The sequence below is a fragment of the Marmota monax genome, unplaced genomic scaffold, assembly GCF_021218885.2.
Source record: "Marmota monax isolate L192 unplaced genomic scaffold, Marmota_monax_Labrador192_F-V1.1 WCK01_AAM20220418_F8-fsc00055, whole genome shotgun sequence".
Taxonomy (NCBI): domain Eukaryota; kingdom Metazoa; phylum Chordata; class Mammalia; order Rodentia; family Sciuridae; genus Marmota; species Marmota monax.
Genome location: NW_026695205.1, coordinates 1,915,293 through 1,942,464, shown reverse-complemented (window position 1 = coordinate 1,942,464; position 27,172 = coordinate 1,915,293). Strand labels below are relative to the sequence as shown.

At 33.3% G+C, this 27,172-nt stretch overlaps 1 protein-coding gene across 5 annotated transcripts in view; it reads left to right on the top strand.

The window, feature by feature from the left end:
- Positions 1-27,172, top strand: part of Rasal2 (RAS protein activator like 2) — a 361,482-nt gene that overhangs the window by 189,966 nt on the left and 144,344 nt on the right. The window contains exon 1 of one of the 5 annotated variants that reach the window (XM_058574494.1): positions 18,251-19,006. The exons of the other annotated variants lie outside the window; for them this stretch is intronic. Within the exon in view, the coding sequence (XP_058430477.1) occupies positions 18,994-19,006 (13 nt within the window). The 5' untranslated portion in view covers positions 18,251-18,993. Of the gene's footprint in view, positions 1-18,250; positions 19,007-27,172 lie in introns of those variants that run through there. 5 annotated transcript variants of the gene reach the window in all.

The window sequence follows — 27,172 nt, the reverse complement described above, 5'->3', positions numbered from 1 at the left end:
CAAAGCATGAGTTTTTCAAAAGGAAATTACTTTTTCAGAGAGTAGAGTTCTTTATATAGAAACAATACTGGGAGGTGTAATAATTACATGAGAGCATGAACTAGAATTAGTAAATATTCATTTTCAGGTAAGTATAAAATTGTATAAAGTCAACTTAAAAAACATAGCTATCAAATATCTTGCAAGAACTCTGAAAAGAGAAAAATGGAAAGCTGAACAGTAGACAACATTTTTGTGAACTATACATTTATGGAATAAATATTCTTGTTACTACCTCATATTACTTACTGCCTGGTTGGTGGCTAGCACAAAGGTCAGTTAGGAACTCTTTGGTATCTCCTTGTTAAAATTCTTTCTTTCAGTAAAGGTCATTCTTTCATGCCCAAATGGCATTAATTGATCAAGAATACTTGTTTGCAGGTAACATCATTAATAAGATCATAAAGCTAATTTAGTTATAAAGTGTCTGACATTCATAAGTACAAGACTCTCCCAATTCTCAAACAGAAAGTACAGATCAAACTTGATAAATTCAAACCCAAACATCTAATAACTGAAGACTCAGTGATCTCATGCTTCTATTTTATTATACTATGATAAAATCTTAAAGTTACCTCATGGTATTACTTACAGAATCTCTGGATTTAGGGAGGAGAAGAGAAGGAGGGAGGAAAGGAAGGAAGGAAGGGAAGAGAAGAGAAGGAGGGAGGGAAGGAAGGAAGGAAGGAAGGAAATCAAGCTGTTATTGTAATAGTAAATCTGTTATGTAGTACTCAAAATCCCATAAAAGGACTGGGATTATAAGAGGTTCAGTGGTAGAATTCTCAGTCGTAGAATCACCGTGTTCAATCCTCATTTGTAGCCCATGTAGCACATGTGAGACACTGGGTTGGATCCTCAATACTACATAAAAAATAAATAAATTAAAAAAAGTATTGTATCCATCTATAACTAAAAAAAACCCCCATAAACATTTGGTAAATGTATTTAAGTTATAATTTGATGTAGTATGCTTCTGATACATTCAAGCAAGCCTTAGGAAAGAATATACTGAAAGCCTTTAAGAGTCAAAAGTCACCTATTCAAAATTTTCATGTTTATGCAAATTAAGAAGTCAAAGAGAAAAATTTTAAAAAACCAGAAAAAGAAAGCCAAATTGGAAACACCCCAATAAAATCCAACCCTAAACTATCCTTTCTTAAGTTTATTAATCTAAGTGACAAACATTTAAGGAAACTTTAAATGAAACAAATATTTAAAGCAGAATATCCTCTCAAAGTCATTTATAAAATTATCATAAAGAATAAATATTTTGATCAAAATTTGAGTATATTGATTGTTCAAATTTTAGCTTTAACTCTCACCCTCTGTTATAATTAAATTAAACTCAGTTCTTCCTTCCGTATGTAGAAACTAGTAATGGCTTACTTTTTATTCCCAAGACATTATTAGGGATATCTAGATAATTCACTAAATATTTTCAAGTTGAAAGAATCTATAAAATACAAGGTGGTAATAATACTTATAGTAGGGGATATGTGAGTAATGAAGATTTAATATTATAAGAAATATATCTTCTGTTTTGATAATAATGGAATTAAAATGCCAATAAATAATACGTATGTATGGTATTATTTAATGTTTAGACTATTAACTTAATGCATATATTGATTTAATTAGTAGAAGCAGATCTTTAACTTCATGGTAAAAGGCAGATCCAGATCTTTATGAAAAAATATCAGTAGACTACTCTTTCTGGCTCTGAAAGCCAGAGCCCAATAGATAATGGTAATTCTTAGTTTTCTTTGAAATTTCCTAAAATGTCAAGTCTTGTTCCTCTCCTGTAAAATAAGTTTAAGATAATTTGATGAACATCTACAAGCAAGCTCACACTAAGACATCTGCATAATACCCAGCCTTCACACTTACATTCCATTATTAATCAATTTTAATGAAATACAGGTAATTTGAGAAAGATCTAATGGACTAAAGAACTGTCAAAAAACAAAAACATGGATAATTAAGGTAGAAGCCCTTGGAATAGTGTTTCTTAGGGCTTTGGGTTGGGTAGTTTTGGGTTTTGTTAAAAACATGAGCTAGTATATATTTATTCTTTGAAATCTGTTTCTGTAAGATACGTGTAGAAACTGATGATGATATTCTGGAAGAATGAGCTGAATCTGGGATAAAATATCCTTGTAGTCATTTCTGCTATGACATATGTAATTCTAAAAAAATTACTACACACAAAGCTTCACAGTACAAGACGCAGAACTTATGGGGAAAATGTGTTATGAATATAACTCTCAAAAAGTTGGTCAGTAACACCTAAAAATGATAGAACTAGTTTAAAAAATACTAGAATGAATGTAGCACTTTTAAAATCCTAAAGCTTACTCTTGGTAGTAGATATCAGAATAGTTTGTGGGCTTATTGTGAAGTGATAGAAAGGGGTTATTTAAAATCAGACCAAACATTCTTATACCAGCTATGTTTGGATATGCCTCATAACCAGCATACATTGAACTGGGGCAGCTGTTAGATGCCTGAGGTGTATATATGTATGAGTGCTTTGTATATTCAACATGGGTTGGTTTAGATGGGTGCAGTTTTCTTTGTTCACCTGATTTTTGTCATAGATTGCATAAGCAATATAAAATTCTTGTTATGTACAAATTGTTCCCTAAAATATATCAATTGCTGTGGAATACTACATTTTCAATGCAAGCATTACAACAGAACCAACCTTACTACCAACGTATTCTAATCATATTTGTCCATTAGAAAGAAGAAGCATCCCTAATTTACTCTTTTATCTTCTTCATCTTGGCACAATATAGATTCTTTAACTAATGCAAAGGTGACTCCTTAAATTGTCGTCCTTGATTTGTAGTTATTTCATAAAATTTCCAGCAGATGGTAGTAAAGTGTCTTATACAAGGGGTTCTCTTTCTAATTCACAGTCATTTGTCAGACAGGATTGCTGTTCTCAGTTTTCCATTTAAGCTTTGTGGGGATTGGTGCCCAAAAGGACCAGAGTAGAGTTCTCTAAAATGTGATACCTAGGCTAGGACTCCTTTTAATCAGTCCTAGCTAGTGTATTAGTAATACTAGTCTATTTTAATATTAGCAATTTTAATTAGTAATATAGTAAATTAACATCTTAGTATATGTTAATATTAAACCATTGTGGTGGTTGGGAAGGGGTAATGAGTGATATAAACAAGTAGGAATGGTTTTTAGGTTCAGCATGGACTTCTGTGAAAAGAAATGGCAGGCAAGCATCTAATTGCACTCCCTCCAGAAACCCCACTAAAGCTGTAGTGAAATTATTTATTTTAAAGATATGGAGAATGAGAAAGAATAAAGCAATGACCCACTCACACACACAAACTGAAAACTGAAAGCAAATAGAGTGGCAAATAGTAAGCTCACTTGAGAGAGCCAGATCTTAACGTGGCAATGAAGAAAGCTGAGAACCAATCGTATGTTTACCACAGAATCTTCAAATAGTTTAGGAATCAATGGTACTAGAAACACATGGTGGTCAATTCGTATATCATGTTCTCTTCCCCATTCCACTGAACAACTGTTCTTCCCAACTATACCTCTACCCTAGGATAGGTGTGGTCTCAGAAGACAAGACATAAACAAAAAAACAAGTATATCTCAATTGGGAAATAGGAAAAAGTGAGAGCAGGGCACTTTACCAAATGCAAGGGAAGTAAATGAACATCTGCACCTAGAGGATGACATGGTTCAATTGCCATTCCTTTCCACACAGGAGGTTAGAAGTATACCCTTTGGTATATTTTACCAGCCTCACCAAGAACACATATCTAAGGTTGCTGACTTTTTCAGTGCTTAACAGACATGAACAAAAGCCTCTAGCATAAAAGAGAGAGAAAAAAACAAAAGTTTAAACAAAAAATAGAGACCAGGAAGGGCACAGGAAACTTTAAAAAAAAAATCTTCAGAAAAGTAAGCTACTACATACATGAGACAAGAACTTAAGTTATACAAAGTCAAAGAGTTTTGTCTATTAAAATTTTTTATAATTTAGTTTAAATTGATACATAAAAAAATACAAAAATACATATTAATGGGGTATCATGCAAGGTATGGATACATGTATATATTGTGTAGTGTTTAAGTCAGGTTAGCTTGGCTGCCTGTAATCCCAGTGGCTTGGGAGGTTGAGAGGGGAGGATCACTAGTTCAAACCAAGCCTCAGCAAAAGCCAGGCACTAAGCAACTCAGTGAGACCCCTGTCTCTAAATAAAATACAAAATAGGGCTGGGGATGTGGGTCAGTGGTTGAGTGCCCCAGAATTCAATCCTTGGTACAAAAAAAAAAGTATATCAGGTTAAACATATCTATCTCCTCAAACATTTATCATTTCCTTATTGTGAAAACTTTCAAAAAATCCTTCTTGTATAATAAGATCAGTGAAATAATACAGTAGGTACTATATTTCTCATTTTGCTTGGACAGGTTTAAATCAACCGAATAAAGAAATTTCAGATGGACACCTCAGGAAGCTATCTCTGTATCTCATGCCTTTACTATTTTGTTTTTTTCCCCATTTTCACTTGCATAGTTTGGCAAATTCCTTCAAAAGTATAGTTATAATTCACCAGTCTATTATGTAATGAAAGTAGAAAGATTGGGGCGGGGGTGATGTTTATAATACATTTTAAGATATATTTTGGAAACTTGACTTAGGCTCTTAACTTCCCACAACCTTTTTCAAAAGGAAAAATACACGCTTCAGGTAAGTTAAGTAAAATCAGCTATACACGCGTACACTCTCTGTTTTGCACCCCTGCCTCTCTTTCTCAGCAGAACTGGCTAAGCTGTTTACCAAAAGCCTTTTTAGTTTATATTTCAAACAGGAGGACTTAAAATTTAGATTGGTGGAAAATCTAATTTAGCTGTGTGCAAAACAAACTGGAGATGCTCTCAGGGACAAAGCACTTGTTTTGTTATGACCCTTTTGGCACCCACCTGCCAAACAATCTCTGTAGTGACAATATTTAACAGAGAAAGCTCCTCAGTTTCTCATAAAGATGCTGTTTTCACTAGATTAATCTGATTACATTTTTTACTCATATACTTACAGCCTGTTTTCTTTCCTGTTGCCTTCAGATATTTACCTGTTAATATCCCCCCATATATACTTTTAACTGATGTTTAACACAGCACAAAGGAAATTTTTCATTTCCATTCTTATTTTTTTCCCTGCTTACAAAATTATTTCTTCTTTCTAACTTTAGAGAGTAGAGCATAACAGGAAAAATTTAGGGTAGACAAGAGTGAAAAGAACTTGAATTCACTGGAAGGGAAGGAAATGAAAGAGACCAAATTAAAAAGACAACTGGTATAGAATAAAAATAATTGTCTCCATTTGTTTTTTCCACTTAAAGGCCTTTATACTTTTTCTCCCCTATTTTAATCAGAGTAGTGCCATTAAAGAATCAAAAACATTTTTAAACAAATCTTTTGTAAAAAGGCAAGGAAGGATTTCCCCGGTAGCATTCTGAGGAACTATGGCTGTGCCTATACCTTGATTTGGACCAGTAGCCTCCAGAAAAGTAAGAGAATAAATTTGTTGATTTAAGGTTGAGATAATTTGCTAGGACAGCCCTGCCAAACTAATGTGCTTGATTATTTTTTTCCAATGAATTCAATAAATTCTTGGGTGTTGTACAAACTTTTATCTCCAATCATGGTTTTAAGAATCTCTTATTCTTTCTATTTATACATATCACTAACTGCCACCTCAAATTTATCTCTTTATATTTTAAAAACAAAATTAAAGAACAGAATGAATGTGAAGTAACAATTGGCAGTGTAGCGGGCAGATACAATGATGACAGAATAGTGAGAGTGCTAAGGTCTGGGTGTGCAGTATCACATTTCCTCCTGGCAGCAGTCCTGTGAAACAAATGCTGTTAGTGTCCTCATTTTAGAAATAAGAATACTGATGCCAAATAAGTGGCAGACCCAGAATTCAAACTTGGGTCTAAATGATACTCCAATTTATTGTGGTGCTTCCTATGTGTTGAGACAAATACAATTACTGATGAGACTTTTTCTTCCTCTCCTCAACTAGATTTTTCCCCCTAATCCAAAGCCCTTCAGAGTGACTGACTTGACAAATTACCTTGCCCTAAGGAATTCATCCTTTCCTTCATCAAATACGTTTTAAATTTCCTGTTAGGTTGCACACCGTTCTAGCCTGTGTGAACAAAGCATTCAAAATAGTCAATAATAAAACAAAAACCTCCCACCTTCACAGAATTTACATTCTGATGGAATAGACTGGCAAAACCAAACAGCTTTACCATATGTCATATGGTAAGAAATGTGGTAGATGAAAAACAAAGTAAGGGATCAAAGGAGAAGAGGGCAAAGGAATATTATATGTGGTGGTGAGGGAAAGCCTAAGGGACATGGGTAAAGGAAAATGTCCTAGAACTAAAGGTTATTAATTTCCAATTTTAAAGGGCCTGAGAGGTACTCAGTATAATGAATAAACAAAGATTCACTTCAGGGCACATGTTTGGAAAATTTCAGAATATCTGCAAAAAGAGAACTTCCTAAAAGTTTTTAGAAATTTAAAACAGAAAACTATTTTCTTTTTTCTTTAACTGAATAAATTTTGTTTATTTATTTTTTACATACATGACAATAGTTGAATGCCTTACACTCATTATTACCCATTCACAGCACAGTTTTTCGTAACTCTGCATATAAAGTATGTTCACGCCAAAATTATGCCATTATACATGTACTCTTTTTTTTGCACTACAATTCTTACTACACATATATACTCAGTTTTTCATGTCTCTGTTTGTACACAAGGTATGTTGACACCAAATTCAGATCTTCATACATATATTTTATATAATAACGACCATCACAAGGAAGGGAGAAAATTATTTTCTAATGGATTTCAATGAGAGTAACATCTGACTTCTTATAAGAAGTATTAGAAGCTGAGAAATGGATCAATGCCCTTGAAAGTACAAAGAAATATGATTTCTAAGATAGAATTATAATCTAAGCTAATATCTAATATAAGATGAGGGGAAGACAAAAGGGAATCCCCAGAATATTGGTAAAAGGAAAGCCGAGGATGGCAACTGAGTAGCTGATTATCCACTCCAAACTGGGACAAACAGGTGGAAGGCTTTGGAGTCAACTTGATTCATCTTATTATTTCTAAATAATAATACAACTAGGTATAAATACCTAGAGAGGAATTTTTACTTTTAGATAAACACCAACAGAAAAAGCTAAAAATTAAAAGAGGATTGCTTTTGGTGGGCTGGATATAAGGTCATTTTTTATTAGTTTATTTCATTTTAAATAATGATTTTTTTCATAAACATCACTTTTTACATATATATAATTGGATGAAAGTAATGTGTAATTTAAGCAAACAGTTTTTCTGAATGCATAAAATCATTATGATGGTTACTAATTCAGAGTTGTGAAAAATAAAATATTAAATGTAAATTCCATAGCAGATTACTGGCATGTAGTCAATGTTTATTAAGTGGTAGTTTACTTTTTTCTCCCAGTTTTGCTATATTTTCGGTAAAAAAAAAATATCTTGAGTGCCAAACAATCAATATAGAAATATTTTTAAAACCTACCCAACTTTTAAATATGGTACTACAATTTCAGACTTCATTACATACTGTTACATACAATTTAATAGATTATGACAAATATTCAAGATGACAGATCTTTAGAGACAACAACCCTTTCATTAAAAAAAAAGAAGTCACAGAGAATAAAAATGTACCAATTAAGTACCTACCAAAAATTCATTTGATTGATGAAAGTTAATATTCTTTCCCTTGATTGCTGTGGATATGTTTCTCATATGAACTAACAGGAAGATCTGTCTTTAGGATTAGCAGTATTTAGGTTAGCATTTATTGTACATTAAATAAATCTTGGTTAACTATATTGTTGACTAAATTATCTTACAAAATCAGAGCCTTAGAGTGATAAATATCATTGAATGCTAAAGTTAAACATTAGTTTATTGTAATTCCATTTTATTACAACATTTCTTAGCTGATGACTTGTAAAGTTATGCACAAATCTTTTCTAAAAACTAAATAAGTTTAGAAGATTGGCTAATAACACGAGGAACATGAGAAATATATTATTTTGTCTTAATGATGTACTTTGAACATAATCAAGATTCTGCAAGGTACTTTCCTATCTACCTATTGTTTGGGCCAGGTACTATTTTAAGCATTTGCAAATGTTTACTTATGTAACTTATGATGTATGTACTATTATTATCCCTGTTTGTTTGTTAATTATTTCACAAAAGCGGTCCATTTTTATCTCTTCTTCAGTGATTTATGATGTCATCATTTTCTCATCAAGGCATCTGTGGTCACACTATAGAGTATATAGTGTCTTATTTCTAAAATAGTTTGTGAAAGGAGTGAAACAATGAACAACACTCTTAATTAAAGAGGGATGTACTTTTTGACAAACTTGATAGACGTTTTCATGAAATTGTATTGCAGTGTCCTCTACTCTGAATCATGCAATGAATAATAAGTGTTCCATGATAAAAGAATTAAACATTTCTGTAAGTGGAAAGAAAAGATGTCAAAAAATCTAAGATGTTAATAACCTGTGGGTTCTGGTGAATGAAGAATTCTGTAAAAATATTTATAGCAAAGAGGTTTGGATTTGATGAAAAGAATACCATGTGAAATCAGTAAGGAATGATAAAAATTCCCATTTCCTTCTTTATCTTTTTATAACTCCTTTCCCCTAACTATTTTCATTTTATTGTACTCAACAAATACTTACATGCTTGTTTAGGCCAGGTACTATTCTAAGCATTTGCAAATGTTTACTTACGTAACATATGATGTACGTACTATTATTATCTCTGTTGTTTGTTAATACTTAAAGAAACTGAGGCAGTGCTTTTCTAAGACCCTGTGAGTAGTAAACAGCATAGCTGGCATTTGAACCCCCAAATTTGGCCCAAAAGTCAGTTCTCTTAGCCACTGCATTCTTCCACCTACTAATAGGTACCTTAGAAGTAAATGAGTGAAAGTGTCCCAAGTTCTAGAATCCTGAGTCCTCTGACATTGTCAATGTTTGAATTTTTGCACCCTTATGAAAATAAAATAGTTGTCTATTTTACTGTTATTTACTAAGGAAAATGCGTAATTGTCTGTTCTATAAAACAGTATCTAATAATGCTAAGTGAAGTTAGCTAATCCCAAAAAAACAAATGCCAAATGTTTTCTCTGATATAAGGAGGCTGACTCATAGTGGGGTAGGGAAGGGGAGCATGGGAGGAATAGATGAATTCTCGATAGGGCAGAGGGGTGGGAGGGAAAGGGAGGGGGCAGGGGATTAGCAAGGATGGTGGAATGTGATGGACATCATTATCCAAAGTACATGTATGAAGACACGAATTGATATCAACATACTTTATATACAACCAGAGGTGAAAAATTGTGCTGTATATGTGTAATAAGAATTGTAATGCATTCCACTGTCATTTATTTTTTAAAAAAAATCAATAAAAATATTAAAAATAAAATAAAACAGTATCTAAATTTATTACTGCTGAAGTTAAAGATAAAAAATACCTTTGCTAATAAAAGTTTGTTTCAGTTGAGTAAAGATGTAATTCTACGAAAAATAAAGAATTTTATTTATTTAAGAATTATAATTATCTGCCCATGTTTTTCTGTAACCTATCTCATTAGTGGTTTCTACCAACAGATAAATGGGCCCATTGGATAAAGTAAACTTAGCATGTAGCTTGGGTTTTTAAACTCATTTAATATTAACATATTAACATGCTGATCTTATAATGTCATATTAACAAAATTCAAAAATAAGTGAAAATAGTTTTATCTCAGGAAGGTCTTAACTTGGAGTGATATTTTATGGATGACAAAAACTTTAAAAGAGGGATTCATAAATTTGCTGAGGAAACATTCTTTGGAAATATTCAAAGGCAGAAGAATCACAGAACCTCCATTACATTTCCCAAGAAGGTCATCCAGAAAAATCAGAACAGGGATATCATTGTACAGAAACTGTAGAATCCCTTTATCCGCTCTATTAGTAAATAAACAAAATGGTTCCCATCTCAACTGGCAAGAGTGGCAGGCCATGACAATAATTTTGAGAATATATATATTTCTCAGAGAAGTTTCTGACCTGAATTATTGTTAAAGACTATGCTTTATTCTGTATTATCAGTTATTGTATAATTAAAATTCTCTCCCAGAAAACATTCAAAATTTCCTATTTTTATGATACATGTTTTAATTTTACATAATATTTGTGCATGTAAAAAATGAAATCAAAAAGAACACAATGACTTGCAAAATGTTCAAAATATATTGTACATTCCTATTCAGCATTTAATTGAGCTCAATATTTATTAAATGCTATTAATTTCCAAATGTTTTATTCGTATGGACATTCTACATTCTCTAAATTATAAAGAAATTGCATGTCTCATGACAGAATTTCATTCACCAGAGTTTTTCCTATGATTGCCAAAGCAACAAAAACTCAATATAGTCTGTAATGTTTCAGTTGTGACAGCAGATTAACTTAACAGAAAATCAGTAAAGCTTAACAAATAATTATATATTTATTTTTAAAGCCACTGAAGGAAATGACTTTTTGAAAGCTTCTTGCCACCCATCCACTGGAGTTTAAACCCAGGGGCACTCCACCACTAAGATATATCCCCAGCCTTTTTTGGGGGGAGGGGGGTACAGAGTCTCCCTAAGTTGCCTTATTGGCCTTGAACTTGGGTAAATGTCCTTCTGCCTTAACCTCCCAACTACCTTGGATTAATATCTAGAATACATAAATGATTCAAAAAAACTTTACAACAAAAAATCAAACAACACAATTAATAAATGGGCAAATGAATTAAACTGACACTTCCAAAATAAGAAATACAAATGGCCAACAAATACATGAAAAATGTTCAACATCATTAGCAATTAGGGAAATGTGTGCCACCACACCCGGCTTTGAAAGTTTTTTCCCCCATATTTTTTTAATTGGTGCACTATAGTTCTATATAATGATGGAATTTGTTGTAACATTATATATGCATATAATATAACAATGTAATTTGGCCAGTATCACTCCACAGCACTTCCCGCCTCTCCCTCGTCCCCGTGCCTTTTCTCTACTGATCTCCCTTTGATTTTCATGATCCCTAACTCCTCCTCCCCTCACTACCCACCACCTTTCTTTTTCTTTTTCTCCTCTAGCTTTTATGTGAGAGAAAATATATGACCCTTGACCTTCTGAGTTTGGCTTATTTCACTTAACATAATGTTTAAGTTCTATTTATTTTCCTGTAAATTACATAATTTTATTTTTATGACTAAATAAAACTCCATTGTTTTTATATTCGACCTTTTCTTCATCATTCATTCCTGGTTCCATAGTTTGGCTATCGTAAATTGTGTTGCTATAAATATGGGTATGCATAGGTCATATCATGGTTACATGCCTAGTCTTTTGAGGAACCTCCATTCTGATTTCCATAGTGTTGTACTCATTTAGAGTTCCACCAACAGTGTAAAAGTGTTCCTTTTTCTCTACATCCTCTCCAGCATTTATTATTATTTGTATTTTTCATTACTGCCATTTTGACTGGTGTGAGATGAACTCTCACTGTAGTTTTGATTTGCATTTCCCTAATTGCTAATGATGTTGAACATTTCTCATGCATTTGTTACCCATTTGTATTTCTGCAGAGTGTCAGTTTAATGCATTTGCCCATTTATTAATTGTGGTTTTTGATTTTTTGTTGTAAAGTTTGAGTTATTTATGTATTGTAGATATTAATCCTCTGTCAGAAGAATTACTAGCAAAGACTTTCTCCCATTCTGAAGGTTTTCTCTTTACATTTCTATATGTTTACTTTGCTACGCAGAAACATTTTAATATGATGCTATCCCACTTATTAACTCTTGGCATTATTTCCTGAGCTTTAGAAGTTCCAGATGAGAAAGTCATTGCCTGTGCCTATATACTGGAGTGTTAACCTTATGTTTTCTTGTATGAATTGCACAGTTTCTGGATTTTTTATCCATTTTGAGTTGATTTTTGTGCAGGCTGAGAGAAGAGGGTCTAATTTCATTCTTCTGTATATGGATAACCAGTTTTTCCCAGCACCATTTCTTTGAAAGGCTTTCTTTTCTCCAATAAATGTTTTCTGTACCTTTGTCAAGTGCCGCAGTCCGGCTGCAGCAAAATAACGGGGGGGGGGGGGGGGGGGGGTGACGAACAACTTGTGTACATTGATACAGCAGGAGTGGGAGCCGTTTATTGTAGGACGGGAGCGGTATGTATACATTCCACACAGCTTATCTAATTAACATAAACTCCATACAGCAGTCAACCAATAAGGAATCTCCACACTTAATGGCTCGCTGGCGTTACTTCACAAACCACTCCCTCTGGCAAAATGCCAGGCGCCATCCAGACTTGTTTACAGACTCTAACATTTGCCAGGCGCCATCCTGACTTGTTACAGACTCTAACAGTCAAGGATTAGACAACAAAATGTGTGGATTTGTTTCTGTGTCTTCTATTCTGTACCATTGGTCTGTATGTCTACTTTTATGCCAGAACCATTGCAGTTTTTGTTACTATAGTTCTGTAGTATAATTTGAAGTCAGGTATTGAGATGCCTCCAGTATTGCTTTTTGGCTTCCATTTGCTTTGGCTATTCTGGGTCTTTATTCTTCCAAATGGATTTTAGGACTATTTTTTCTAGTTCTGCAAAGAATGTCATTGGTATCTTGATAAGGATTGCATTGAATCTGCATATTACTTTTAATAGTATGGTCATTTTAACAATATTAATTCTGCCCATCCATGAACATGGGAGGTTTTTCCATCTTCTTGTGTCTTCTTCAATTTCTTTCTTAAATGTTCTATAGTTTTCAGTGTAGAGAGCTTTCACCTCCTTGGTTAGATTTATTTCTAAGGTTTAATTTGTTTGTTTTTGTTTTGTTTATGAGGCTATTGTGAGTGAAATTATTGTTGTGATTTCTTTATCAGCAGATTTGTTGTTCCTATATAGGAAAGATTATTAATTTTTGTATGTTGATTTTGTAACCTGCTACTTTGCCAAATTTGCTCTTAGCTCTAGCAGTCTTTTGGTGGGTTTTGTTTGTTTGTTTTTTAAATCTAGGTGTGGGATAATGTGATAATTTGACTTCTTCCTTTCCTATTTTTATGCCTTTTATTTCCTTCTCTTGTGAAGGTCTTATTTTTAAAATGCAATTTAAGCTCCATTTTTATTTTTTTAAGAGAGAATTTTTTAATATTTATTTTTTTAGTTTTCAGTGGACACAACATCTTATTATATAATTAATTAATATCAGCTGAGGATCGAACCCAGCGCCTCGCGCATACCAGGCGAGCACGTTACTGCTTGAGCCACATCCCCAGCCCTGAGCTCCATTTTTAAATGAAGAGAACTAGTATCACATGTCCTTGAGTCTACAAGTACTTTCAGAAATAATATTTGTTAGTTATTATCCAACAGTATCCCAAAATACTTTTAGTTGCTCTTTGTTATTAATGAGTTTTTCCATAGAAATAGAAGTGCTGCTTTTATTCCTCAAATATACTATTATTAATGTTATGAAAAACCTAGAAAGATATTTCCTTGTAGTTTTCCACTTAGGTTTTGCTTATTTTTCTTTAAAATACGGTTGTAGTCTCATGAAAGCCCGAGTTGAGACAAGGGACTAATCTTTGATTTGGCCATCTCCCTATAACACTTGCTCCCAGCGAATTGCCATTCTTTCTAAGGACATGGAGTCTACTACATCATCTTAGCTGGAAGAGCAAGGTAAAGCTCAATCTCTTAACCAGAAGTTTAAAACCTGTGGTTATCATAATTGTCACTTATTGGGCATGAATCCTTTTTAAATACTTACAAGTACTATGCTAACCATATGATTTAGCAGATATTCTGATCTTCATAATGCCTCTCCATCATAGTAGAAGTGTGTGTGTGTGTATTCATATATTCGTGAAATTTAATAATTAAAATTTTAGTGACATTTCTGAATAAGTGGGTGACTTTGGCAGTTATCATTCCAATTATAAACAATGTTTTTCTTTTTCTAATCTGACTCTAAAAAAGAATGCAGTGGGAAGCTCACATAATCAGAATGCCAATCTGGTTTATGGGAGACATTAGAATAAACTGTGTTTATGATTAGAAGAAACCATTCAAAAGAGGGAGTGCACATAAGTGCAAGAATCAGCACATTCATAGCCTGGTGTACACGTCAGCCTGATTACTATAGAGATGTGTCTATGCTTGGAAAAGAAGAAGATAGGTGTTAAAGGATTGTTTGTTAATTTGTTCGATAGGAATTAAAATTGATGTGCAAGGAACTTTTAATTATATGTAAGTAGCTTATTTTTGTGGCTCTTTGATATTCAGAAAATCATGCATTTGTGGTTCAGGGCTTCTAAATGAGTAGCTCATTTAATTCTTTACCTATACCAACAAAAGAACATTATTACTTTTATAAGATATGGAGGGAAATACACTGGTCTACATTCTTCAGAATTCATCCTAATATTTCATTGATTCAAAGCTAGAAAAGTCTCCTAGCCTTTTAATAATAAAGCTAATATTTATTAATACTGAGTTTGGGACCTCGCTTAGATATAGTCTCTAGGAGTCTACTCTTACTCAGACCATTTGTTTATTCCACAACTATTTATTAAGCACTTATTGTGTTAACAAACAGTACATTCAGCATTGAAGATACAACAGTGAACAAAAATCTATAGTCCCTGCTACCATGGAGCTTACATCCATCAGGATGGGGAACAGGTAAACATCCAATATATGAATAACTAAATTAAAACTGTGGTAAGAAGAACAAGAACAGGGTGCTGTATTAGTATAGGTAGACAGTATTTTGATAAGCTGGAAACCAAAGCACTGCAGTTGATTGATGATGTACAAATTGTGTATGTTTGATTTACAAGATTGTGGAATCCCAGAACTAGATGAGACCTTTAAAGTCATTTTGTTCAACCATTCATGCAGTACTTATTTCTTATAATTCATATGATTATTACTGATATTTGATTTTTATGAGGGAGGGGGGGGGTGGAAACAAGTACCATAGAGGAGAACAGATATTTCTGGGGCTCAAACCCAGGACCTCGCCCATGCAGAGCACATGTTCTACCACTAAGCTGCATCTCCAGCCCAGTTTGACTGGTTTTTGTTTTTTGTTTTTTTTTTTACTTAGAAAAATACATTTTCGTACAGTTCAACCTAATGTAAACATGTATTAAATACAGCGCTGGGTCAGGACTATGTAAAGTGGATTGATGAAGCAACTCTACCCAGTTCCCTATGTGGAGAGACATGTAAAGCCAAACATAGTGTTTACTTGCAGAAATAAAATGGCTTAAATGGCCTCACCTTTACAAAATGAACACGGTTGGTGCCAAGTTGTGTATTCTAAATATGTGATCAAAACTCCATCAAACTCTATGAGGCCATTCCTAACCAGTAAGGGGTTTTCTGTACTGATATGGTCTTAGCTTGAGTTAATGTCTAAATAGTGAAGCAGGTACTCATACTTCTCCAGCTCTTTTGGAAAATTCCCTAGTGCTGTAGAAGATTGTTGATTGTTCCCATCTCTACCTCAGAAACTGCATTTTCCTGGCCATGACAGTGCAGCACTTGGCTGTGGGTTCATAGATAGTGAAGGTGAAATGAATTACTCAAAGAAGCAGCTGATACTGATTGGGATCTCACCTATTACCAATAGATCTTGATTGGATAAGTAATGAAATAACTTTTTCCTTGTTGTTGTTTTTTTTTAATTCTTTTGATTTCAGTTAGCTACTTGTAACCATATACACCAGAGATGAATTCCTTAATGTTATTGTTTCATCATACAACGTACCCAGTGCTAGGCTCTGGCATGGGAAAATGGGTATGCTATGGTACCTGTTCTCAAGTTATTCTGAAGTACACCAAAGACTAGAAACTTTACAAAAGGTTTGATGAGTAAAATATATGCTTCCTTCCATATGTCTATTCATCCTTCCTTCTATTATTTATTAAGTTCCTCCTAATGTCCAGCATTTTTCTAAGCTCTCGAGATAAGTTGCTGGTACTAGCTCACCCCCATAATGTATCTCACATTCTCGTAGGGAAGAGTCTTTAAATATCAGTACCTAATATAATGTTCAGTAAAGTGAAATGAGAGGACTCTGAAGGGAAAAAAAGGTTATTGAGAAAAAAATTACAGAGGAGAAATGTGATCAACCCTGGATAGGAAATGAGATAAGCCATAGAAAGAAAATGGTTTTGAAGGATAAATAAAAGTATACAGGCGGGACTGAGCAGGAAAGGGACTTCCAGAGAGAGAAGCAGCAACACCAAGACTGGGAGGCATAAACAGGGCATTAAAATTAGGAATATATACTTGTACAAAAGACTTAGTGTAGAAATTAATGGGGTATGCTATTTCATTTCTTTTGAAAAGTGTTGAATAACAACAGAATAACATTGTTTACAATTAAGAAAAATTGTTTCCTCCACAGGTATTCTCTGCTTTCTTCAGGTGTTAGAACTTAAGGTAATAAAAGTGGTTTTAACAGAATACAATGAAACATTGTTATAATTAACTTTCAGATATCTGAAAATGGTCAGATTAACAACATTATGGACTTCTAGAAGGCTAATAAGCAGTTCTGGATTCTAACATTTTTTTAAAAAAAAATCAAGAAGAAAATTGCACATTTATGAAGATTATATACATAAACTTTTTGGCATTGGGAAAAGATTGTTTTTCTAGCTCATCAACAGAAGAGCACTAGTGTTGCTCATTAGTATCATTTGAGAATTGCTGCACTACAGCGTGTTCATCAAATGCATAATTTGTTTGCAAAGAATTGGGAGCTCACTCTCTTGTAACAGGCAAATCCTTTAAAAAGCTACTTCAGTATTTCACTGACTCTGACTTTATTTTATTGAACTGAAATCTCTCTCCCTGTAACACAGACTTACTGCTCTCAGTTCTAACTCTTGAATAGAAGTAGGAAAATCATAACTTGTTTCTTATTCTAATTCTAATTCTTATTCTAATTATTCTGAGGAATAATTAATATTTAATTTAATATTGTAAAATTAATATTTGCATTTTTAAGGTTTATTATAAATGGCAGTTAATAATAATGATATATATTTGCATTACCTTTGGTAAGAAGAGGTTATAAAGGTTGTTGATGTTTCATATAGACAGGGTAAAAATCTGTGAACTGCTAAGTTTTCACAGTCTTTCAGTTTGCACATTTCTGCACAACTTTAGTTTATATCTTTCTTTTCCTATGATTTGTATTTCAGTAGCAGGGATTAAAGGAACATTTCATTAAATAGAAATAGGAAACAAAAAGTAAAAGCAAAGGAAAATGCAGTATTAAAGCAGCATGTTTCCCAAAGGAATTTGGGGCTAGATTACTAAAAATAAAGCATGAAGATATTAAAAGAGAAGCATTATTTAAATAATTGAGATAAAGGGGGAAAAAGAGTGCTGAAGGACATTCATATGTTCGTACATACACTACTAACATATATATACAAATATATACCTTTGTGTATATATGCTTATCTAATGTGTTAGTTATATATTACTTATAAGATACACACACACAAACGTGTATAGACAGGTAGGTAGACAGAATGTATGTGATTCCATCAGTTATCTTGTTTGTTGCATTCTACTGCCTAAAATACAAGCAGAGTCCACTGTGATTCAAAGTCAATTTTTTAGTTAATCAATCCTAACATGTTATTAGCCTCAGCAACTGAAAAACTGTATAATGTGTTAAGTCATCATACCAGTGATGAAGATTACATTGTTGACCTGCCTTCCATTTTTGGAATATGGGCGGCGGAGTGGGGGGACGTAGAAATATGTCTGATTTTAAAACAAACTAAAATGATGACTGGGAGCAGTGATATTGTCTATAATTTTATCATATCTAGTAAAAAAATAGTAGAATCAGTTACAAAATAAATTTTCACTATACTATATTTTAAAATGAAGTTCTAGTTTAAGACCTGAACAAAAGTCTTTAAGGAAATAAAAACTTTCTTTTCTGTTTCCTTTCTAAATGTAATATACTTCCATTGTAATAAGTTAAATTAGTTTGCTTAAATAAGGTAGTTTAAAAGATAGTAATGTGTGTTAGTAGACTTCTATGTTCATATCAGTTGCAAGAATTACCGAATTTTTGTACTTCAAAAGTTTCTATTTTCATTCAGCACATAAACATTGAAAATAAAAATATCTGAAATTTGCTTTATTCTTCTATACTTAGGACAGAACTGAAATAGATTGCTTTTAGAAAATCACTTATTGGGCTGAGGTTGTAACAGCTCAGTGGTAGAGTATATACGTGAGGCACTGGGTTGGATCCTCAGCACCACATAAAATAAAATAAATGTGTGTCCATCTACAACTAAGTGTGTGTGTGTGTGTGTGTGTGTGTATCTTAAATCACAGAGAGGCACACCCCTTGGGATAGGAAGAATGAATTACCTATCTTGGTAAATCACATTGCTGCAGTAGACCAAGTAGACCAGACTGTCTGCACCAGAGCTATTGAAAGAGAGACAGCAGTGAGTGAGTAAGCAAGGGTGGCTATTGTTTAGTGCTCTGTAGTAAAAGAACAGGGCAGGGGGTGGGTTTGAGTTTGACTGGCATTGGCTCTGGCTTTTCTGCATTCCAAACTGTCTGAAGCACAGAGTGAGAGCAATAGGGGAGAGAGAGAGAGAGAGAGAACACGAAAGCAAGCACAGGCGAAAACAGTGTACAAAGTGTTTTGAGTTTCTGTCTGGCATGCCGGAGAGATAATGTTAGCCACATCCAGAAATTTCACAGAATGCAGACCCTAGGTAAGAGTTCCTAGAATCTGAAATTAAAATTAAAAGTTTGCATATTTCCTGGAATGTGTTTTTTATTATGCAAATGCAGTTATTTGTGATTACTGGTTTTAAAAAATAGGTTAGTTTTCATTAGTGTGTGTTCACACAAATTCTGTGTGAGGATTATCTGTCAGCATTTCAGTACAAAATCCAGTAAATATAGGTCTCTGAGATTAAACAGAGTGAGCATAGCAAAATGTTAATGCTGTAACATTTACTTGTCCTTTTAATAATATGAAGTGGATTTTTATTCTGGATCTGCTTTGGAATTCTTTACGAAACAACCAGTACAGCTGTGAGAAACAGAATATACTTAATAATCAAGATTTTCACATTGCTTGAACATGTAATCAATCTGTGTCATTCACAGAGTTCAACAGGTTGGATCTTCAGACAACAGTGAGAGCATTCAAATGAGAGTATTGCTTGCTCTTTTTGCTCAAGGTTGGATTTTTAATAATGTCTGCCTTAGATGACAAGTTAGAAACTTTAACTGATTAACTCATTAAAAGTTGAATCTAAAAGAGACTTTAGGGATTATCTATAGTCCAGTCTCTCCATTTTCACTAAGAACATTGAGGTCTGAGGAGTATAATACTTGGTCAGGTTCAGAGTTAGGAACAGGATTTAAATGAAAACCTAGATTTCCTAATTCTCTATTTATTTATCTTTTAACATGGTACCAGTTACATTTAGATTTTATGGTTTGTCTATATTAGGTTCACTGGCCTCAGGAATGATGAATTAATTATTGCCTAAACAGAACAAATGCAAACCGAAAGATCGATAGAGGAAAGAGAGCAGGGTATGGGGAGAGGGAAGGGGAAAGAAAGGTATTGGGGTCTGAATTAGAAAAAGATATATTCCATGCTAGTGTAATTATGTTAAAACCCAGTTTTTTTTAAAAAAAATAAATCTTATAGGGAGGAGATAATAAGGGACAGGTATCATCAAATCAGTATTGATAACATGCTCTTGACTAAAACCAAAAATAGATAAAAAAAAGATTTACCAAAAGGGAAAAAAGTAACTTTTGGTTAAGGAAAGTTACTATAATTTGTATGTTGTGTTTATATAAATTAAATGACATATTCTGAATCTGTATATGAAATTAAAATTCTTTCAAGTTGATTTTTTTCCATTTATTAGAGTCCTCTGTTAATTCACCTCATGAATTTCATGAATTATGTTTTATGGGGTGACTTAAGTGAAGGATCTTGAGAGTCACAACAGACAGTGAACATCTGTCTTCATACATTTTCATTTATTCTCTATAAAAGGTTGCTGCCCTTTCATTTTTCTACAGACCATTGTGGTAATGAGAGAGGCCACACTATTCTAGTGAGCTAAATAGTAAAGATAGCCTCTGTCAAAAGGATCTGTCATGGCTCTTTACAACTCCTGGGAACCAGTTAGCCTGATTTGGCTGCAAGCACAGTGAAGGGATGCTGTTGTCCTTTTGTATTAAAGCCTGACCTGTTCATTCCAGTTTTCTGCTGGGTCTGTGTAAGTTCAGTACTGATTTACAAGTCTGTGTGAGATGGGCACTGAGTTATAAGGAATAGTTTCATTACTGCTCTGGGCTATCAGGAAACCCATTGCAAAGTGGTTTCTCCACCCAGAAGGGAACAAGAGACTGTTTGTCTTACTGGAGAAGGCATTATTTAAGCACACTGTTTGTAAGAGGACTGGTGACTATGAGTGTGAGCTCTTTCCAACTTGACAGTGTTCATGTTGTATTATGTGGGGCTTAGATTTTTCTCTTAGCTTGTATCCTACCTTAAATATGTGACAGGGAGAAAGATTGAGATGGGCCTTTGACCTAACTGCCTAATGCCAGAAATAATCATAAGTCATTAATCTACTGGTGTTTTAATGATTTAAACTATTTTATTAACCAACCTAGTGATTATAGAACTCACTACCATGTATTAGAAAGAAGGGAATGTTAGAAGGAAACAATCTTCCTTTTATTTGCTGAATATGCATGTCAGATAGTACAGGTTTATGCATTCTGGGGTGGAGAAAAGCAATAAGTGCTTTACTCTGTGACTAAAGACAAATTCGAAGTGGGAATGGAATGAGTACAGTGAAACAAGTGGAATTAGAAAAGAGACTCTCATGTATATTAAATAGTTTTCTTTTGATCAGGATTTTCTTGAAGGTAGGCCCATTTTCACTACTCATGATTATTTTTACTACTCATGATTATTTTCACTACTCATGATTTTTTTTCCTTGATATTTTTTGAAAATTTATTTTCTGTGAACTACCTATATCTTCCTATAAATATAGTTTATATATTAAATTTTCAAAGAGGGTGAAGAATTCTGCAATATAATTTTTTTCTTATAAATATTTGGCTATAGTTGATCAAAACTTTGACATATTCAAAGGAATATTTCTCCTTTTCTGCTGTAGTTTCCTTCTTCCTCTGGGACATAATTCTGTGTTTTATATTCCAGTTAAATCCTTAAGAATGAAATCTCTTTAAACAAAAATGAAAGCAATAGGCCAGGGGCAAGGACTTTAGTCTGGACATGTAAAATGTTCTTAGTTGTCAAATTAATTCCTTATTCATGAAAGTTACCTGGTTACGCACTCGAAACACTGGAAATCCCTTTATGCAGACAACAAGATTGTGTTTCCCCACTGCTCACTTCTTGATCTTAGGTGTTTTCTAAACAGGAAAAGTGTCACAGATTCTTTTTGTTCTCTTCTGTCCTTTAATGCTCTCTAGTGGTTGTTCCTGGTTATTCTGTATCAGATTTAATGAGAAGTTGGTGACTACTGGGAAATTTGGTTCACCTGATTGTTGTATAAAGTTTTCTTAAAGTATCTGACTCCTAAGTGCAGAATCCCAGGGAAAAATTTTTGTCTTCTTATTCTGATGAACAGTGATTTGGGAAAATGGGTCATGACTCAGCAATATAAATTCTTTTATTGCTGATTTTTCTTAAAGTGCTTGTAATTTATCAGAATTACACATATAATTGTATGATTTGAGCTTGTGTCTGGAAGGCCTAAGCAGTGCCATTCAGAATACTTTGTACATGCTTGACAAGAAAGACTTAACTGGATCAGCTGTTAAAATTCAGAAGAAGGTCTTTGTCCTCTCTGGCATCTTCTTTGCCCCTCCTCACACCTTACTATTAAGCTGAATTGGAAGTACTCTGAACTTAAGTATGTGAAGAGGGAACCAATCAGAAGATTATGTCACTATTTGACATGGAACTATACATTTCTGTCATTCTCAGGTTTACAGTGTTTTTAAGTTGTAAATGAGTTTTTGAAACAGCACTTTGAAAAAATAGTTTAGATTTGTACAGTCCTGTTTTATAAAGAAGAAAAACTATCTGGTTTCGTTTGCTCTTTCTTATGTCAAATCTTAGAAAGTAAGCAACTTGAGCTGCCAGGATCCAACTGGCATTCAGATCACCACCTATGATAGCCAACTGTTGGACAAGTTGCCAGTTCTCATAACTTGAATCCAATTCCACAGATAATGAAGTACCTTTGAAAAACGTAACTGTAGTACTGTATAGTTAACTTCCTACTACCTTTCATTTATATGAAGACTAGAAAAACTTATTTTTGGGGGGCCAAAATACTTCAAATGAGTTGTGTGTGGTTGACTTGATTTCTAGTCTCCTGAATCAGGTAGGAAAGATAAGATGTTTAGATCCCTATTTTAGTAGTTCCCTTTCCAGAACACCTAGAATATTAAGTGCCAAGTAAATAAAGGAAATAGAATTAAAAAAAAAGAAGTGATATGTCAAAGTGCAAGACCACACACACACACACACACACACACACAAATCTAGCTTGTGTGAAAACATAGAATTAGGTTCGTTCAGACAAAGGACAGAAGAAGAATATGATGTCTGCTAACGGAAGGATGATCATCTCTTGTGTACTAAAAGCTCATTTCTAAGATTTTGTTCAGTATAATTTTAGAGTACTAGCATTTTTTTCAAAGTATAGAAAACCAAGCATATGATAGAGGAATTGTATCACATAGAATTTGGTCTGCTTTAATGAATATTAAACAGTTTAAGTATAAGGAAATTTTTAATTAATTCAAATCTTTATTTTATTGTCCATATGATTTGCTACATATGTCCTGATATTTCCTTTGAAGCCTTTTACCTCCACTTGAAGTTCAATGAAATGTCACTTATTTTTGTGAAACAGTACATATCATGCTGTTTTACAAGTAGCATCATTTAATTTGTGAATATTTATACAACTGTAACTGTTAAAATTTTGAAATGCAGTTTTTATTAGTTTTTTTTATTCCCTTCCTCTACAAAAACAACATTCAGTAAATGGGTTATCAACTTCTATAGGTAAATTAAAAAAAAAAAAGAAAGAAAATGTTTTCCCCCCTACATTAGAGTCTATGCCATTCTCTTGTCATCTATGAGAGATGATAGACCATTTTTAACCAGAACAAAAACATGGTATAAAGAAGAAATCCTAGGACTTACTGCTATTGTTACAGAAAATGAAAACTAGTTTTCCTTGGAAATTCTTTTAACTATACAAGACCAAAATGTACTATGAATGAGGAATTTATTGGAACATAAAAGGCAGAATTCTACTGGAAGTATAGTATTCATTTACTATGCCCCAATACAACTGCTTAGGTCCACGCTTGATGACACTATTTTTGTTTTGTTTTGTTTAAATAGAAGGGTATCTAGAAACCCTTTTTTGGTGGTGCTGAGGATTGAACCCTGGGCCTTGTGCGTGTGAGGCAAGCATTTTACCAACTGAGCTATATCCCCATCCCTGGAAAGTCATTCTTTTATGTGGTCTTCTTTAAAAGGAAAATTCAGCCAGCAAGGTGGCACACACCTCTAATCCCAGTAGCTCTGGAGACTGAGGTAGGAGGATAGTGAGTTTAAAACCAGTCTCAGCAAAAGCAAAACACTAAGCAACTCAGTAAAACCCTGTCTCTAAATAAAACATTAAACAGCCTGGGGATGTGGCTCAGTAGTAGAGTGTCCCTGAGTTTAATCCCCAGTACCCACTGCCGCCCACCCAAAAAAAAAAAAAAAAAAGGAAAATCCAACCAGTTATTTACAAGGTTTTCTCAGCAGCACATCTTAACTATGAATAAACTTCAAAATGTATTTAACAATGAAATTTTAATTAACAAGCAATAGTGAACTTAAAGGGTGTGGTGATTTCATTGCTCCAAAGTGGCAGTGATTTTTTTAAAGCTTTCTCGTAGGTTTGTCCCAGTGTTCTCATTTTACTTAAAGGTAGACTTTTTCTTTCTATTTTTCCTTGTCAAACCTGTGCTACAGGAGAATAGGAATTTTAAGGTTCTTTGGGTTTAGTCTCGACTTTATTTATGTTCCTTTTCTCTGATAGCCTGAAAAAGGTCATTTAGAAATTTTAATACCCAATCACAATATATAAAGAACACATCAGCGAGAAAAAGGGAAGACTGAAATGTTCATTTCACAAAAGAGGCAAACCAAATGGCCTAAGATAAGATCTAAACATCTTATCTTTCAGAAGATAAAGGTGTTCAGTCATTTGTTAGTCATCAGAGGAATGCAAATTTATACCCAATGGGGTTACACCCCCATCAAAATGTCTAAAATGAGAAAAACAGAAAATACCAACTATTGCCCAGGTATCTAGAACAAGAAGAAAATTTCACATATTATTGTTAGATTTTTGCATTTACTTTGGAGAACTACTTGATAGTTTCAAATAAAGCTGAGCAATGTTCCATCATAACAAGTTCTCTCCCATTTATGTACCCAAAAGAAGTGCATGCATAAGTTTATTGAAAGACCTATACAATAAATGCTCACAATAGTACTGTTTATAACTGTTAAAATCAGAAACTACCCAAATACTCATCAGCAGTAGAATGAATAAATTGTGGTTTGCTTCCACAGTGGGATTCTATATAGCAGTGAAAAAGAACAACTACTGCTTCATATAATATAGTGGATAAATGATGGAAGACAAGATAGTGATTATGGGGGTAATAACTGCAAAGAATGTACAAAGGAAGCTTCAGGATGTGGTAATGTTCTTGTTGTTGTTTTAATCCAAATGCTGGTTACTTGTATAAATTCCATTTGTGAAAATTTATTGATCTTTGTACTTACTATATGTACACTTCTCTGAAAATGTGTTATACTATAGTAAAAAGTTCAAGAAGAACACTCTATTTTGCTAAAACAAATAAAAGAATACACACACACACACACACACACACACCCCAAAAAAAGGCCTTATAGGTTGATGGTGTAATGTTGTTTAAAGTCCTTTTTTTTTATGCAGAAGGTGAAGTGTGACATCAGGTTTATTCTGATATTGAAATAATACTATATGTGTGTCTGCGGGCGGGCGCGCGCGCGCGCACACACACACACACACACATACACACACATAATCAGGGATCATTTAAGAGGTTAAATGGGAAAAGCATCAGAAAGGCCAGGCCTGTACATGTATCCTCAAAACAAAATTGTATTATATGAATATAATAACACTTTAGCACTAGACTTTTTTATGTGCTCTGAGCTTACTGAATAAAACACTAATCCTCATATCATACCTTAATATAAAAACATTTTATAGTAGTAATTACAGTATATACCTTTGTGTATACAGATATATGCATGTACTTATGCTGAACACATTAAATTTACATATAGTTACTAATGAATTAATGCCATAAATTTAATGAGCTTTTTATTCTCTTGACTTTAATAGCATTTTGTTTTAAAAAAATGTTTCTGGGCTTGGGCTGGGGCTCAGTGGTAGAGTGCTCGCCTGGCATGAAAAATATAATGTACTTTTTGCAGGAAAATATAATGTACTTTTGAGATCATCCTTCTTTTTTTCAGATTAGCCTTAGTTACCCTCTTTATCCTTATTGTTTTAAACTACCAAAAGGTGTTTCATTTGTGTGTGTCTGTTTTTTTAGTTTTTTTTTTTAAATGGAAGGACATAGTTTAATTCTGTTTCTGAAAAAGCAGTCTTCTCCACTAGTTCCTTTATATCTTACTGTTTTTACTCAAATGCAATTTTTTTTGCGTTAGCCTACTACATTATTTTTACATTGCTATATAATCAGTTACTATAAGCTTAGTAAGTTAAAACAATCTCCATTCGTTATTTCACACACAAATCAGAACACTAGGCAGTGTCAAGTTGAGATTTTCTACTTGGGATTACAATGCCAAAAACCAAGGAGTAGGCATTCTATGTTCTCATCTGGGGCACAGAGTCCTCTTTGAAGCTTCTTCAGGCTGTACCACTGAGCTACAGCCCCAGCCCATTTTTGTCATTGTTTATGCTCAAAAAGGCCCAAATTTGGGGAAATTTCAATTTTGGATTTTTTAATTAAAGAAGCTTAATCTGTATTAACAGAAGCATATACAATTTTAAGTCCTAGGAAGCACATCTCACAAACATTGGGAAAAATAAAAATGCAGAATTCCTAGTTAAAAAAAAAAAGTCTATATAAATAAAGGTAGAAAGACTAAGCCATATGCATATATTCAAGTTTTGCTCTAAGGGTGGAAATAAATAAGAAGCTACTGGGTACTATATTAATGTACATGTATAATTTAGCAATAAGCATTTAAGAAATGTTAGATAATTTTCTATTTTAGTTTGCAGTTGTTATTTGAGTACTATATTCTCTTCTGTGTGCTATAATTTAAAATGTTTGAGGCTTTTTGGTGCTAGATAGTCTAGAAAATAATATTGGGAAGAAAAGTTAAAGACATTGAGGAACAGAAATGTGAAACATATGTGAAAATAGTCACCCACAATTTGCCTATCCATTAAGTGTTGGTAGATAGATCCTTAGTTAATAGAAGAAATTTCATTGGTTTTAGGCTCTAAAACTTAATGTCTTTGGATCTTCTTTGTGTGGGACATTGTAAATAAATTCTGTTTTTCTTCAAGTCTTATAAATTCCATTTGAAGGCCAAAGAAATTAACTGAATAATTCTTCAAGTTTCTTGATATCCTGATATATGGTTTTGTATCTATTATACTTTTTATGTAAGTATATTTTAAGTAAAATCTTAATAAAAAATAATAATTATAACACTTCTTCTAAGAGATTTAAACCAAGTCTACATGAAAAAG